Raw genomic sequence first — 14,921 nt, 5'->3', positions numbered from 1 at the left:
ACCAGTTGTAACACAGAGCAGATGATGACCCCTACAAAAGGGTTTTTTTTCCTGGTTGTTCCTTTTGAGCCCCAAAATGGTATAAGAGTGTTACAAAACCACGCTGCCAGCAACAACAAAGCACAGCTTAACAGACATTGTCCTGATAACACAGGCTAAGGGTACATGTTTCACCCTGGTATGGCACTTATTCTGGTGTACAAGAATCAAACAGGAGTACTAATGAGAAGTTACATCTTGGGTATGAAGAAACTAGGAAAGAAGAAGCTTTCAAAGGCATTTCCTGGTTTTCAGCAATACAGTACTCAGCCAAAATGTTTGAATTTCATTTCTACAGTTTTCTTTAAACAAGGCTATGATCTCTGAGTGTTACTCTTACACGAAGCTGTATTAAGAGGAACAACTACGACTTCTTTTCCCAACACGGTTCAATAACAAAGCCTTGTTTGCTTTTACAAAACACTGAAGTTTTCAACAGCCAAACACCTAATTCAGGAATTTCTCTTCAATGTTTCAGTGGCACTTCTGAAAATGTTTGTCACTGGCAATCTGTTATGCTTTAGAGGGCACTCCACATGAAACATTTAGCTGGTACCTCCTGAAGCGCCCACCCTGTACGCAATGCGATAACTCACTGGTGTGCAGCCTGCAGAAGAGGAGGCTCAGGGCAGACCTCATTGCTATCGACAACTATCTGAAGGGAGGCTGTAGCCAGGTGGGGTTGGTCTCTTCTGCCAGGCAAGCAGCCACAAAACAAGGGGACACAGTCTCAAGTTGTGCCAGGGGAGGTCTAGGATGGATGTTAGGAGGAAGTTGTTGGCAGAGAGAGTGATTGGCATTGGAATGGGCTGCCCAGGGAGGTGGTGGAGTCACCGTCCCTGGAGGTGTTCAAGCAAAGCCTGGATGGGGCACTCAGTGCCATGGTCTGGTTGATTGTCTAGGGCTGGGTGCTAGGTTGGACTGGATGATCTTGGAGGTCTCTTCCAACCTGGCTGATTCTATGATTCTATTCTAGTGTATCCATAGAGTTCACGAGACATGTACCAACTTGTGAAATCCAAAAGACAGAAGTACACAGAGTGCTACAACAGATTCTTCCTGACATGTTGTCATAGCTGCTTCTAAGTGGTCATTTCCATAGCATTTTCTCATCCAAGCACCAACATTTCCATCACCAGACCCCTATATATCATTGCCTTACATTGACATCTGCTGGAAGCGACTGGGATTGTAAAGTGTTTCTTTTTTCCTCACTAAGTGTCTGATTTAACTCTACAGGCAGACCAATATTTCTGCTTGCAGTGAACTAAGCACAGGCACCCAAATCCCCCTAAGTCACAGGGCTTTCTAACACACTGTAAAAGACCCAATGGGAAATTTTAAGCCACGGAAACATTCCCAAGGATATCCCTGCACAGTTGCTTTATCGGAAAACATACTTTAAAACCATCTTTGAGGATTTTTAACTACCTCTTGGATAGATTTGAACTCAACAAATGAAGTATCCAGCCTTTTCCTAGTCTCTCAGGCTAATTAGATAATAATTATTACTGCAAGAGTCACTAAACAGTTCTTGTGTCACAAACATTGTCACATAGGTCTATATGTGCTGCTGCAGGTGCCTCTCCCAGAGCCTCCCTGGTGTTCCTCTCATACTCCTCTACCTGCCACGGATGTGGAGTCACCGTCCCTGGGGCTGTTCAAGGCAAGATTGGACGTGGCACTTGGTGCCATGGTCTAGCCTTGAGCTCTGTGGTAAAGGGTTGGACTTGATGATCTGTGAGGTCTCTTCCAACCCTGATAATACTGTGATACTGTGATATACACAAAATGTGACTTTTAATTTGCTAGTGCTTATGAAAAGCCAATTAAAAACTGTCTTTACATTAATGAAGTGAGATTTGCCTTATTCACAGAAGCACCCAGAGCTGTTTCCTGATAGAATTGATGAAGACAAGAATAGCCAAAGCATGCTTGTTAAAATAGCTTGCACATACACAACCTACTATTATTGTTGATAAGGGAGATACACTTTTCAGCTACACAAACTACTGTCTGTTGTTGCTCATTATAAAGAGACACCTTTTGGCACAGCTTTGTAAACAGGCATACTGAAACATGCAGGTGAAAACAAGGTGATTTTCTCCTTGTGCCAGAACTTCTTCCACAAGCCTCACTATTATGAGTCAGGTACCCCATTACACCCTTTTTTTTAACATCCAAATTCTACTGTAAAGATGAAATCTCTTTTACTTGACAGCTTGTCTTTAATTACTCATGATAGAAGACACAGGAGATGGAATCAAGTGTCACGAGTCACGGTGGCTTTGCTTGATCAGTAGCAAAAGGAGGTGGTCATGTGCTTTGGCTTTCCCACATCTTGGGTGCAAAACTCGGGCACAGCTTGAGCAAACACTGGCATTTGTCAAGTATCACAAGCAGCAAGAGTTTAAAAGAAAGGGGGAAAAAAAACCACCAAGTAAGTTCTAAGGCAGCCAAACAGCACTTCTGTAAGGTCATGTCAGGACACAGCTGCACACCTCTCTGATTTTACATTTGTCCAAAGTTACAAAGCAGGATCTTTATATTAAAGTGCAGTATGACCATTCCACAGAGGCACTAAACATCTCAGCAGCATTAACTCAGGAGCTTTACAGATCAGTTTTAATTGTATTGCTATGTTTTGTTTTAACCTGATGAGCAATCAGCCCACCTAAAAAAAATTAAACAAAGGTTTTTTTTTTCCTGAGTTGGCTTAGATCACATTACCACAATATTAAAGTTCTGATCTACTGAAACTGGGCAGAAGCAGCAGACATAATCAACCACCAAAAGAAGCAGCAGCAAGACCACCAATGTCAACATGTTTTTCCTCCAACTTTTCCTCAATTTTTGTCTCTGAAAGAACTCTGTGAACACAGGCAAGCGAAGACAAAATTCCATGGCTGCATATTAGTCTGCTGAAGTCATTCCTAATTAAGTTCCATAAAGCTCAAACCCATAAACAGTGGGCAGAGAACAACAGAATGGGGAACCAGGAGTTAAAGTACTGCAGTTACCAAGAATCATCCAACTCCTTTGAAAGAGGAGATGTGGTAGCATTTTACAGAAGATCATGGAACAGTAACAGTTTCCTCCTGGACATTGCAATGGTAGGCAAGAAAGCACTTAAAAGAAGAATTATCACTGACAAGCAGCGTGGGCTTTTGTGCTGCCTTCTTTAACATAACATGCACAGGAGAGCATGGCAGACTTTAAAAACAGCCTAGATAGCCTAGAGACTTTTGACACTCTTCCCATTCTTGTTTTTGCTCTTTTTATCTCAGCTTGCATTAGACATTCTCAAGATTCAGGATGCACATTTCTTACCTTGCAAAGCTTCTGGTAACGGGGAGAAGAAACTGCCATCCTCTGTAAACGATGCAACAGCACTACAACTTTCTGCAGAGACGTTCTCACCACAGCCATCATTTTAAGTTTGCCACACTTCTGAAGACGCCTCAGAATTTGCATTATAAATGAAGAGCAACTATCATTTCCTCCCGGTCACTGGACAACGATTTGCCGGCATTCTGAGCATGCTCTCTTCCAGGACTGCTTTTGCAAGCCACAGGCTTTATACGTTTCAAAGGCAAAGGAGGTTGATATAGCATAAGTTTCTCTCCCAAAATAAGCCCACAGAACAAATGCAAAAATAAAAAGACTAAGAGCCTTCACGGATTCTTCTAAACAGTGCTACTCAGCTCTGCTTTTGCAGAGGAGAAATGAAGTTGTTGAGCAGCAGAGCGGCTGCCACCATACAGGAGCGCACTAAATAGCCAGGAAGGGTTATTAATTTAAGCCTGAAGCTGCAAGAATGAAAAAGGGATTCCTTCAGGAAGACAGCTCCAGCGTATCACAACAGTTGCTCTCCCCTCGTAGCTGCTCTCTGCCAGCAGACTGAGCATTTGCTTCCTCACCCTGCGAAGGGATGCTCTCGCTCGCAGGCTGAACGCAGCTCTGGCAGAGCTGTAGAGTGAGTGAATAACAGACAGTGTTATAAATCTTTAGAGAGGAGCAGAGGGATACCTGCCCTAATTATATCAGCCATACGTTAAAGGCTAATAAATCACACAGGCACTTCTCAAAACTAGATTACCCAATGAAAAGGGAAAAACCGCAGGGGGTAAACCTCTCTACTATGAAAACTCTCTTAAAGCTCATTTAGTTAAAGGGATCTCAAAGGACTCTGACTTGCACCAGAAAGTAACAGTGTTTTTCAGATGCCACTTCCAATTAAAATCTTTTCCCAAACAACCTCTCATGACAAGAACGATTAGGGGTTTTGGCAAATTAAAAGTATACAGTTGTGCCATCACCCCTTTTTCTAGCCATGAATCCAAACAGCTAGCACCATTTGGATGTTTTTCCCCATGACAAAGCAGAATCACTTCAGCCATCAAAGGATAGCACTAGAACAGGCAAATGTTTTGCTACCAGCAAGGTACTCCCAGTGCAATACAACCAATATACCCCCAAGTGTGGTGATACTGCAGTACAGCCAGAGACAGCTACTTCTTAATGCTTCCAAGGCTGCTATGATGAATCTACTTAAAACTGTATTAGAGCAGCTGCCATAGCAAAGGTTATGGGAGGCCATTATCAACACCACTGCAAGTGGCAGACAACATTACAAGTAATCGTTGTGTTTACTGTGCATGCTGCAACATGAACAGGTACCTACATGCTTCAGGCACATCAACCAGCACAGCACGGTGATGCCCACTACAGGGAGCATGATAAGTTCATGTGATGCTAGATAACCGGTGGCTTAGATGCCAGTGCATTATGTGTTGCCTTGCCTCTTCTCATGTACTTTCAGATATGCATCTGTGGGAATGCATGCCAGATGTAGATCATAGAATCAACCAGGTTGGAAGAGACCTCTGAGATCATCCAGTCCAACCTAGCACCCAGCCCTGTCTAGTCCATGGCACTAAGTGCCTCATCCAGGCTTTTCCTGAACACCTCCAGGGATGGCGACTCCACCACTTCCCTCATACATGACATACAAAACCTCATCCCATTCAATTCTGTTAATACCACCCTTTCATCCTTATTTTTCTGCCAGTCCTCAGGTAAAGTCTCCTTTTACCCTCTGTTTTGTTTCTGATCTGTTCAACACCAACAACATTTTGAGAAAACAGAGCCTTCACATCACTCTTACCATTTATATTCCTCAACTTGCCAGACACACCTTACTTCCTCATCTCCACCTCTCACTTGAACCACAGAATCATACAATCAACTAGATTGGAAGAGACCTCCAAACTCATCCAGTCCAACCTAGCACCCAGCCCTAGCCAATCAACTAGACCATGGCACTAAGTGCCTCATCCAGGCTTTGCTTGAACACCTCCAGGGATGGCAACTCCACCACCTCCATCATTTTGTTTTCTGAAGGTCAGTTCAACAAAGATTAGAAAACAGAAATGTTGATTTTCAACTGCTTGACAAGGCGTGAATTATATTTAAAGCTAGAGATGGTAGGGGACAAAGTCCATTTCAGAAGCCATTATGCTGAGTGTCTTTGATATGCTCTATTTAGTTTCCTTTGGCAGTTGGGAGAAAAAAAGGGAACCCCAAAATGAACAAAACCAAACAAAAAAAAATGAAAACCCACAACAACAACAAAAAACCCAAAAAAACTAAACCACCAAATAAACACCAAAAAATTCCAATAATAAACAAAGTAAACAAAGTGCATTTGCACAGTGTGTGGCAGCATAGAGTCATAGAAAAACATGGAGAACACAGAATCACACAATTTCTCAGATTGAAGAAGCCCTTCAAGATCATTGAGTCCAATCATTAGTCTCACACTGACAAGTCCTTGACTAAACCAAAGCCCTCAGCACAACATCTAATGACTGTGAATCATTATGCTTGGAAAGGACCACCAGCATCAGCCACTCCAGCCTTCATCCCAGTGTCCTTCATCACTAGACCACAGCTACATGAGGTAATGAGATGCTGAACAAGGGGAGGTCATTCCCAAGCACCTACATCTGCCTTCCCAGTGGATACAGCCAGAACAATGGGCATAGTCAAGAGCTGATTAGAGACGACCTCCACACAGCAGGCCATTTTGCCCAACAGTTCTCCTCTCATACAGCTCAACACTGGCAATTTTAACCAGATCACAGAATAATCAAGGAGGGCAAAAAAAATCTTCTATGACCAAGATGTTTCTAGGTGTTGCTGTTACAGACTAGTCTCAGCATTTCACAAAACACTCCATCTCTGCAGATGAATTACCTGACTGATAGACTCACAGAAATACTGGTGGTGACAGGTTATCCAAAATCTTTCTTATGATTCCACTGAGCAGCTTGCTATCAGATCATTTAAACTTCCTTGTTTCATTTACATTCACTGTAGATAAATTCAGACCAACAGCACTACTGAAAGTAGCACTTCCCCCCTCCCCCCATTGCAAGCTCTTCAAACTCTTTAAACTTCAACCCCAGGCAATGTTATTCCAAACCCACAGTGTGAGACTTAGCTGATCTAAACTCTTGGTTCTGTGCATATCAAAATAATTGCTCTAAATGAGGCAACCTCACTGAAGGAAATATATAAAGATACATAAAGATAATACAAAGATATAATATTTAATATAAAGTTATATTAAAACATTAGAGGAAGGTGACACAGGAACTGTGTTCACGTCAGGTTAACAGGACAAAGGAAATGCTTACATCACAGAAACAAAAAGCCTTTGGGATAGTTATGTCTGAGCTTTTGCTGCCACAGACCCAAGGATACAATTTTTTAAAGAGCTGTCAAGGCTTCACACACTTATCTCCTGTTTTTGTACCTTCAATGCAGTCTAAAACCAGCTCCTCTCCCTCTCTCCTGCCACCCCAAAGGAGAGGCATGGGCTAAGCAAAGGCAGGAACTGCCAGACACCAGGGTACTCATGATATGGGAAAAAGGGATAGAGGACAGAGTGTAGCAGCCTAGTTAAATCATTAACTGCATGAGCACTGATATAAAGCAGCATCAATCAGATAAACACAAAGGAGGTGGGTTCAGCTTGAGAGGGTCTTGAAACACTCTCATGGAGAAGGACAATACTGTATTCAAAGATGAAAACATTGGAGACTCCAGTCAAAAATGTGACCCATAACTGCTGCCAGGTGGACAAAAGGTAGAGAGGTCAGAGTGAGGAAGAAGTCGGCCTTCCTCCCAAACACCCCAAAAGGCAACCACCAGGTGGCAATAAGCATGCGTGAAGAGGTGAGACATTATGGAAATGAGTTCCAGGAACTGATTGCAATAACTCCACCTCTTCCCAGAACTAACTGTAATAAGCCTACCCTTGTAGTGAATAGGTATGATTTTGTAGTATCAACATTCCACCTGAAGAAGGTGAAAGAGTGCAAGGGCTTTGGAGGATGACCTCCCCTTGTCACCCAGAGCTGACCAAACATGCCTTACCTGATAACACTCTGCGTCTTGTGAGGTCTCCTTTTCTGTAAGTCACTCACCTGGCCCATGCTGCTTAAGAGAGGGAGAAGAAATGGCCCTTCTAGATTGTAGGCAAGCTGAGGTATCCATATATTAAAATTACAGTAAGCTGGGTCAGCTATTTCTTAGGTTTCCAGTCTGTGGCCTGTACAGAAAGGCAGGCCAGCTAGGAGCTGCTGAGCAGCAGGAAAGGGAGAAGAGATAATCCAAGCGTGAAAGTTTCTTGAACTGCTGGAAAAGCAGGAGGAAGGTGGCAGCAGCAGGCAAGGACAGGAGGCATTACAGACCAGGAGTGCTTTACTTGGAGGAAAGCAGATTAAATTGCTTAGACAATCACACATCTTGAGTGACTAGGCTTAATCAAGTACATGCTTCCTGAATGCTATCACCCTCTGAGGGGATTTAGGAGCACTCAGTGTCACAAATGTTCTCAGAATACTCATTTTAAACCTCAGAAAGAAAAATCTGCTTCCTTCAAAGCCTTCACTTCCAAAACACTGGATCTTAAACATCTTTCAAAAGGCTGCAGGTTTCCCCACTCTAGTTAGTAGCTTTCCTTTATAACATTTGCTACTGAGATAAAGTATGAATAGCAGCAGCATTATGTAAGTCTCTTACCTGCATCTGCTTCCTGAGTTCCCTTATGCAGGCACTGTCCTGAGCTGTGTTCTCACGCTGGGATGCATCTGCTAGGACATTAACTGTTGTCTCAGCCTCCTGAAGCCACTTAAGGAAGCTCTCCAGATCCTTGTGTGAGGCCTGTATTGTCTTCAATTCTGTCTCCAAGAAATTCTGCCTATCAACGGCTCTGAAAACAAGATAACTATTAGCATTACTGTCCCACAACACACAACTTTACACACATCACAATGCAGCTTCTAAAAGAAAAGCTACAAATTATCTCCATTAAGAAACAGCTTGCTTTATCCTTATGCATACAATCATAGATTCTACCAGCTTGGAAGAGACCTCCAAGATCATCAGGTAGTTGTAGACAGCAACGAGGTCAGCCCTGAGCCTCCTCTTCTGCAGGCTGCACACCCCCAGCTCCCTCAGCCTCTCCTCACAGGCCCCTCATCAGCCTTTGTGCCCTTCTCTGGACACCTTCCAGCACCTCAACATCTCTCTTGAATTGAGTAGCACAGAATCAGACACAGCACTCAAGGTGTGGCCGGACCAGTGCTGAGAATAGAGGCAGAATAACCTCCCTTGTCCTACTGGCCACAGTATTCCTCATCCAGGCCAGGATACCATTGTCTCTCCTGGCCACCTGGGCACACTGCTGGCTCATGTTCAGCTACTATATACCAGCACCTCCAGGTCTATTTCTGTCTGGCTGCTCTCCAGTGACTCTGTCCCCAGCCAGGAGCACTGCTTGGGGTTGTTCACAGGCTCACAGGATGCCAGGGGTTGGAAGGGACCCAAGGAGATCATCAAGTCCAACCTCCCTGCCAGAGCAGGACAATACTACCTAACACAGATCACAGAGGAACACATCCAGACAGGCTTGGAAAGTCTCCAGAGAAGGAGACTCCACAACCTCTCTGGGGAGCCTGTTCCAGTGCTCTGGGACCCTTACAGTAAAGAAGTTCCCCCTTGTGTTGAGGTGGAACCTCTTTTGCTGCTCCTTGTCCAGGGAGCAAGTGAGCAGAGCCTGTCCCCCCAATCCTGCCCAGCCTTTAGATACCTATAAACATTTATTAAATCCCCTCTAAGTCTTCTTTTCTCCAGACTAAACAGCCCCAGGTCCCTCAGCCTCTCCTCATAAGCCATGGACTCCAGTCCCCTCATCATCCTCTTAGCCCTTCACTGCACCATCTCCAACAGATCCCTGTCCCTCTTCAACAGGGGAGCCCAAAACTGAAGGCAATACCGAAGATGAGGTCTCAGCAGGGCAGAGGGGAAGGAGAACCTACCTCCATCTGCTGGACACACCCCAGGATCTCATTTGCCTTCTTGGCCACAAGAGCACATTGCTGTGCCATGGGTAACTTGTTCTCCACCAGCACTCCCAGGTTGCTCTACACGGGAATGCTTGTTGTGGCCAAAGTGCAGAACCCTGCACTTGGCCTTGTTCAGTCCCATCCCATTGGCCTCTGCCCACCCATCCAGCCTGGCAAGGTCCCTCTGCATTGCTCTCCTACCCTTCAACAGATCCACAGCTGCTCCTAGCTTGGCGTCATCTGCAAACTTACTGATGCTGGACTTAGTACAGTTAGACAATAGATGGACTTGATCTTAAAAGGTCTTTTCAACCAAAACAATTCCATGATTGTAGAGTTTTACATATGAATGCTTTTACTTAACAAAAAAAATACATGGAGCAGAGGTGCTGAAAGCTTGGGGATTTTTTTTTCTTCCTGTTGTATATACCATTAAAGCTCCTGAGGCATGAAAAGTCTAATACCTGCTCTCTGCTAAAACCCAAGACTTTTGACACTGTCCCTCAGACAGAACAATGCACTGCTGCCATAGCAGCCTAACAGGTAAGCCACGCTCAACATGCTTACATCTGAAAAAAAGACACTCTCTGAGCTCAGTCCAAATTTTCAATCAATCAAAAAGATCTCTGGTTTGTACAATGCAGAAGTTTCTGTTTGTAAGAGTACTTCTTAACATGTACTCTCTCTGCCTCTGCACCCTCCCTGAACGCGAGCCAGCAGTGTGCTCAGGTGGGCAGGAGAGCCAGTGGCATCCTGGCCTGGCTCAGGAGCAGTGTGGCCAGCAGGACAAGGGAGGTTATTCTGCCCCTCTGCTCAGCACTGCTCAGGCCACACCTTGAGTGCTTTGTCCAGTTCTGGGCTCCTCAATTCAAGAGAGATGTTGAGGTGCTGGAAGGTGTCCAGAGAAGGGCAACAAAGCTGGTGAGGGGCCTGGAACACAAACCCTATGAGGAGAGGCTGAGGGAGCTGGGGGTGTGCAGCCTGCAGAAGAGGAGGCTCAGGGCAGAGCTCATTGCTGTCTACAACTACCTGAAGGGAGGCTGTAGCCAGGTGGGGTTGATCTCTTCTGCCAAGCAAGCACCAACAGAAGAAGGGGACACAGTCTCAAGTTGTGCCAGAGGAGGGCTGGATGTTAGGAGGAAGCTGTTGGCAGAGAGAGTGATTGGCATTGGAATGGGCTGCCCAAGGAGGTGGTGCAGTCACCATCCCTGAAGGTCTTTCAAGCAAAACCTGGCTGAGGCACTTAGTGCCATGGTCTGGTTGACTGGCTAGGGCTGGGTTCTAGGTTGGACTGGATGAGCTTGGAGGTCTCTTCAAACCTGGTTGGTTTTATGACTCTATGTAAGGAACTCATTTAAAACTTTGGGCTTGCACTGTTGGTAATTAATTTCAGAAGACATCCCAGGAAAAAAAAGATCACATTTTACTTCTGCATAACAGAACTGTTTCCTTCTCATTGAAATGAAACTCACATGTGAAACTCCCATAGTCAGCATTTTTTTAAAAGGCCTGATTAACAATGTTAATTAAAGCATGACAAGCCAAATTAAATCCATTTCAGTCTGGTACACTGAAGTATCCCTTTTTCCAAAAGCAGGACAAAAGAAACAACCTGTCCCAACCAATACACTGTACAGAAATCCTTAACAGGGCTACCACCTAGAATACTGCTGCTAAGAAAGAAGGTTGTGATGGTTTGGGTGTTACCTGTCCCCCACACTTAAGAAAATCACCCAGACTAGACTAAGCCATGCTGGAAATTAAGGAATGAAGATTTACATTTACAGCTCAGCACAATATCCAAGCAGGTATTTACAATCTATCCAGCTAGAGACAGAAATAGACAAGTTAAAGGCAATACAGAAACACAGCAGCCCTCTCAGAAACCAGAGTCTCCAGGAGTGGCTCCCAACCACCCTTCCACCTCCTTCCCACCCCTCTACCTTATCCCAGACTTTGACTTACGTTCAAGGTGAGTTTGGAGGATCAGCGAGGGGAGTTAGGAAGCAGAAGGATTAGTTACACAGACAGCAGGTAAGGGAGAGAAGTGCAGGCAGCCAGAGCCAGAGAGCAACTCTGTTATCTGTGTTTGTGTTCTTGTGTTCATCCATCTCAGCAAGCCTATGAGTGCAGCAGCCATCACCACTGTTTCCTTTTCCCAGCCTAGCATCTAATTCCTCTCACTAAAATATCCCAGCTGGGCTCAAACTAGCACAACATTCAATTTTATTTTCACATCAAGCACTAACCATATTGTAATATTTCAAGAGCAAAGTGGCATTTCATTTCAAGACAGACAAGGCCAAAATCATAGTATCACAGTATCACCAAGGTTGGAAGAGACCTCACAGATCATCAAGTCCAACCCTTTACCACAGAGCTCAAGGCCAGACCATGGCACCAAGTGCCACGTCCAATCCTGCCTTGAACAGCTCCAGGGACGGCGACTCCACCACCTCCCCGGGCAGCCCATTCCAGTGCCCAATGACTCTCTCAGTGAAGAACTTTCTCCTCACCTCCAGCCTAAATCTCCCCTGGCACAGCCTGAGGCTGTGTCCTCTCATTCTGGTGCTGGCCTCCTGAGAGAAGAGAGCAACCTCCTCCTGGCCACAACCACCCCTCAGGTAGTTGTAGACAGCAATAAGGTCTGCCCTGAGCCTCCTCTTCTCCAGGCTAACCAATCCCAGCTCCCTCAGCCTCTCCTCGTAGGGCTGTGCTCAAGGCCTCTCCCCAGCCTCGTTGCCCTTCTCTGGACACGCTCAAGCATCTCAGTGTCCCTCCTAAACTGGGGGGCCCAGAACTGAACACAGCACTCAAGGTGTGGTCTAACCAGTGCAGAGTACAGGGGCAGAATGACCTCCCTGCTCCTGCTGACCACACCATTCCTGATGCAGGCCAGGATGCCACTGGCTCTCTTGGCCACCTGGGCACACTGCTGGCTCATGTTCAGGTGGGTATCAATCAGCACCCCCAGATCCCTCTCTGTCTGGCTGCTCTCCAGCCACTCCGACCCCAGCCTGTATCTCTGCATGGGGTTGTTGTGGCCAAAGTGCAGTACCCTGCACTTGGAGCTATTGAATGCCATCCCCTTGGGCTCTACCCATCTACAAATTTAATACATTTATCTAGCAAGGCCCATAGAATCAGAGAATGTATCTTCTGCCTCCTGTTCTACTGAAGATTTCTTTCCTCCTTGCCAGATTGTGGCAACACAACTACAGGCTGCAAGAGCTGGGGTGCTTCAGCCTAGGGAAGAGAAGGCTTCAGTAGCCTTCCAATATCTGAAGGGCACCTACAGAAAGGCTGGGGAGGGACTATTGACAAAGTCTTGTAATGACAGGATGAGGAGTAATGGGTTTAAACTGGCAGAAGGGACATTTCAACTAGATGTTAGGAAGAAGTTCAGTGAGGGTGGTGAGACACTGGCACAGGTTGCCCAGGGAGGCTGTGGCTGCTCCCTCCCTGGAGGTGTTCAAGGCCAGGTTGGACGAGGCCTTGAGCAACCTGCTCTAGTGGGAGGTGTCCCTGCCTATGGCAGGGGGGTGGAACTGGATGAGCTTTGAGGTCCCTTCTAACCTAAACTATTCTATGATTCTACAGGTTGGGTGTCCCCACCCATGGCAAGGGGGTTGGAACTAGATGACCTTTGAGATCCCTTCCAACCTAAACCATTCTATGTTTCTATGGGTAGGGTGTCCCTGCCCATGGCAGGGGGGTTAGAGCTAGATAACCTTTGAGATCCATTCCAACCTAAACCATTCTATGAGTAGGGTGTCCCTGCCCATGGCAGGGGGGTTAGAGCTAGATAACCTTTGAGATCCATTCCAACCTAAACTATTCTATGGGTAGGGTGTCCCTGCCCATGGCAGGGGGATTCGTACTAGGTGATCCTTGTGGTCCCTTCCAACCCTGACTGATTCTATGACAGCTCAGCAGTATTAGGGAATCATTGTGCTTAGAATCACAAATTTCAAAGCAGCTAAAGCTTTTTTTTTCCCCAGCAAGCAAGCTGCAGGTGTTCACTACCACTCAGGATGACATTTCAAAGCAGGTATTCTGGTTTGCTAGCACATCAGAAAAAAAAAAAACCCAAACAGATGCAAGGAAAAGCTTTTTTCTTTCAAGAAAATCTCATGCAATTCAATCCTGCAAGGCTTACATGCCCAGTACTAGCATAACCAACCAAATTTTCCAGACAGCACTGCAACCTTCACTTCAAGAGCTTCAGACTTATGTCACTTGCTAACAATTGCTTTATCCAACATAAGACTGTGTGAATCATTCTTGACCTCATGCTTGCCCAGGTTTTAGCTATTGGTAAATGACCAGCAGAGCAAGCAGCTCTTCACTCTTGCTCCTTGCTAGAAGGTTTGAATTGCTTCACCTACTCTTGAGGAAAAATAAAGACCATTGTAAGGATAATAAATGGTTTTATTGCCTAGACAAAGATAATAAGCACCAGCTCAAAAATTAGAGCACATCAAGAAACTGTGGGAAAAAAAAAAAAGGGTAAGGTAAAAGCAGTTGTGAGCTCTGACTTCAAAACCTTTTCCCTCTGCAGGGATTTTCTTCCTTAGCAGGGGGTTAAGGCCAAAGGTGAAAGAACAAGAGGAACAACAGGAAGAATCCACTGATAGTAAAGGTGACTTTCAAAGAAAAAGCAAAGCCCCAAAGGATGAAACACTCTAAGTGACCCAGATCTCCTAACTCCTGATGAACTAGATGGAGGTTGAGGCAACCTGAACTTTGTAGCTAATAACACTGTGATCTTCAGCCTAAAGTTTTCATTTCTCAGACCTTCTGCTTGGTTGAAATTAAAGGAAAGGATGAAACCCTGGCACAGTGCCACTGCTCTGTGGTATTTGAACTAAAGCTGAAAATCATTCCTTCCACTAAATACAGAAGACAGTAGCATAAATTAACAGATTTACAACCCATGTTCTAAGATGACATGGGTGTTTTCGAAGAGGACCTTACTGCAGGAGCAAGCAACACAGAGCATACAAAAGACTTTCATTTGCTGCTAATAAGGGCCACAAACATAAAATACAAAATGATGAAGAGTTCTGTACTGCAGATTAATGACTACCCTATGCCATAAAAAAGATGACTCAGACTACCACAGAATTCTAGTGCAATTAGAATGGTCTCAAGGCACAGGATCCTTCTAGAATGCAAGCACTAACCATAAAGAAAACCTTGAGGATCCTTACTTCACATCACTTACTACAGTGAAAGTGGAGAGGCTCTAAGCAGATTCTATAAGCAAAGATGCCTAAGCAAAAGAAAATTCTAACTCCATGTTTTCATGGCACTGTTTCAGGTTTCTGTTCCATCCAATTTTTTTTGACTAAAGGAATCTACCAGGCATGGAAGTGTATGATCAAAAGGAAGCAAACAAGGAACACCTCAGACAGTAGACACAGCAATTATGATCCATTAGTGAGGCAGCAAAAACACACACAA

The 14,921-nt window shown here is 45.0% G+C and overlaps 1 protein-coding gene across 1 annotated transcript in view; it reads right to left on the bottom strand.

The window, feature by feature from the left end:
* UTRN (utrophin) overlaps nt 1-14,921 on the bottom strand; it is a 481,902-nt gene that overhangs the window by 218,429 nt on the left and 248,552 nt on the right. Inside the window, exon 52 of the mRNA XM_064158262.1 lies at nt 8,131-8,320. Within this exon, the coding sequence (XP_064014332.1) occupies nt 8,131-8,320 (190 nt within the window). The remainder of the gene's footprint in view (nt 1-8,130; nt 8,321-14,921) is intronic.

This window comes from Pogoniulus pusillus, chromosome 18 (assembly GCF_015220805.1).
Source record: "Pogoniulus pusillus isolate bPogPus1 chromosome 18, bPogPus1.pri, whole genome shotgun sequence".
Taxonomy (NCBI): Eukaryota; Metazoa; Chordata; class Aves; order Piciformes; family Lybiidae; genus Pogoniulus; species Pogoniulus pusillus.
This window is presented reverse-complemented; position numbering and strand designations above follow the sequence as displayed.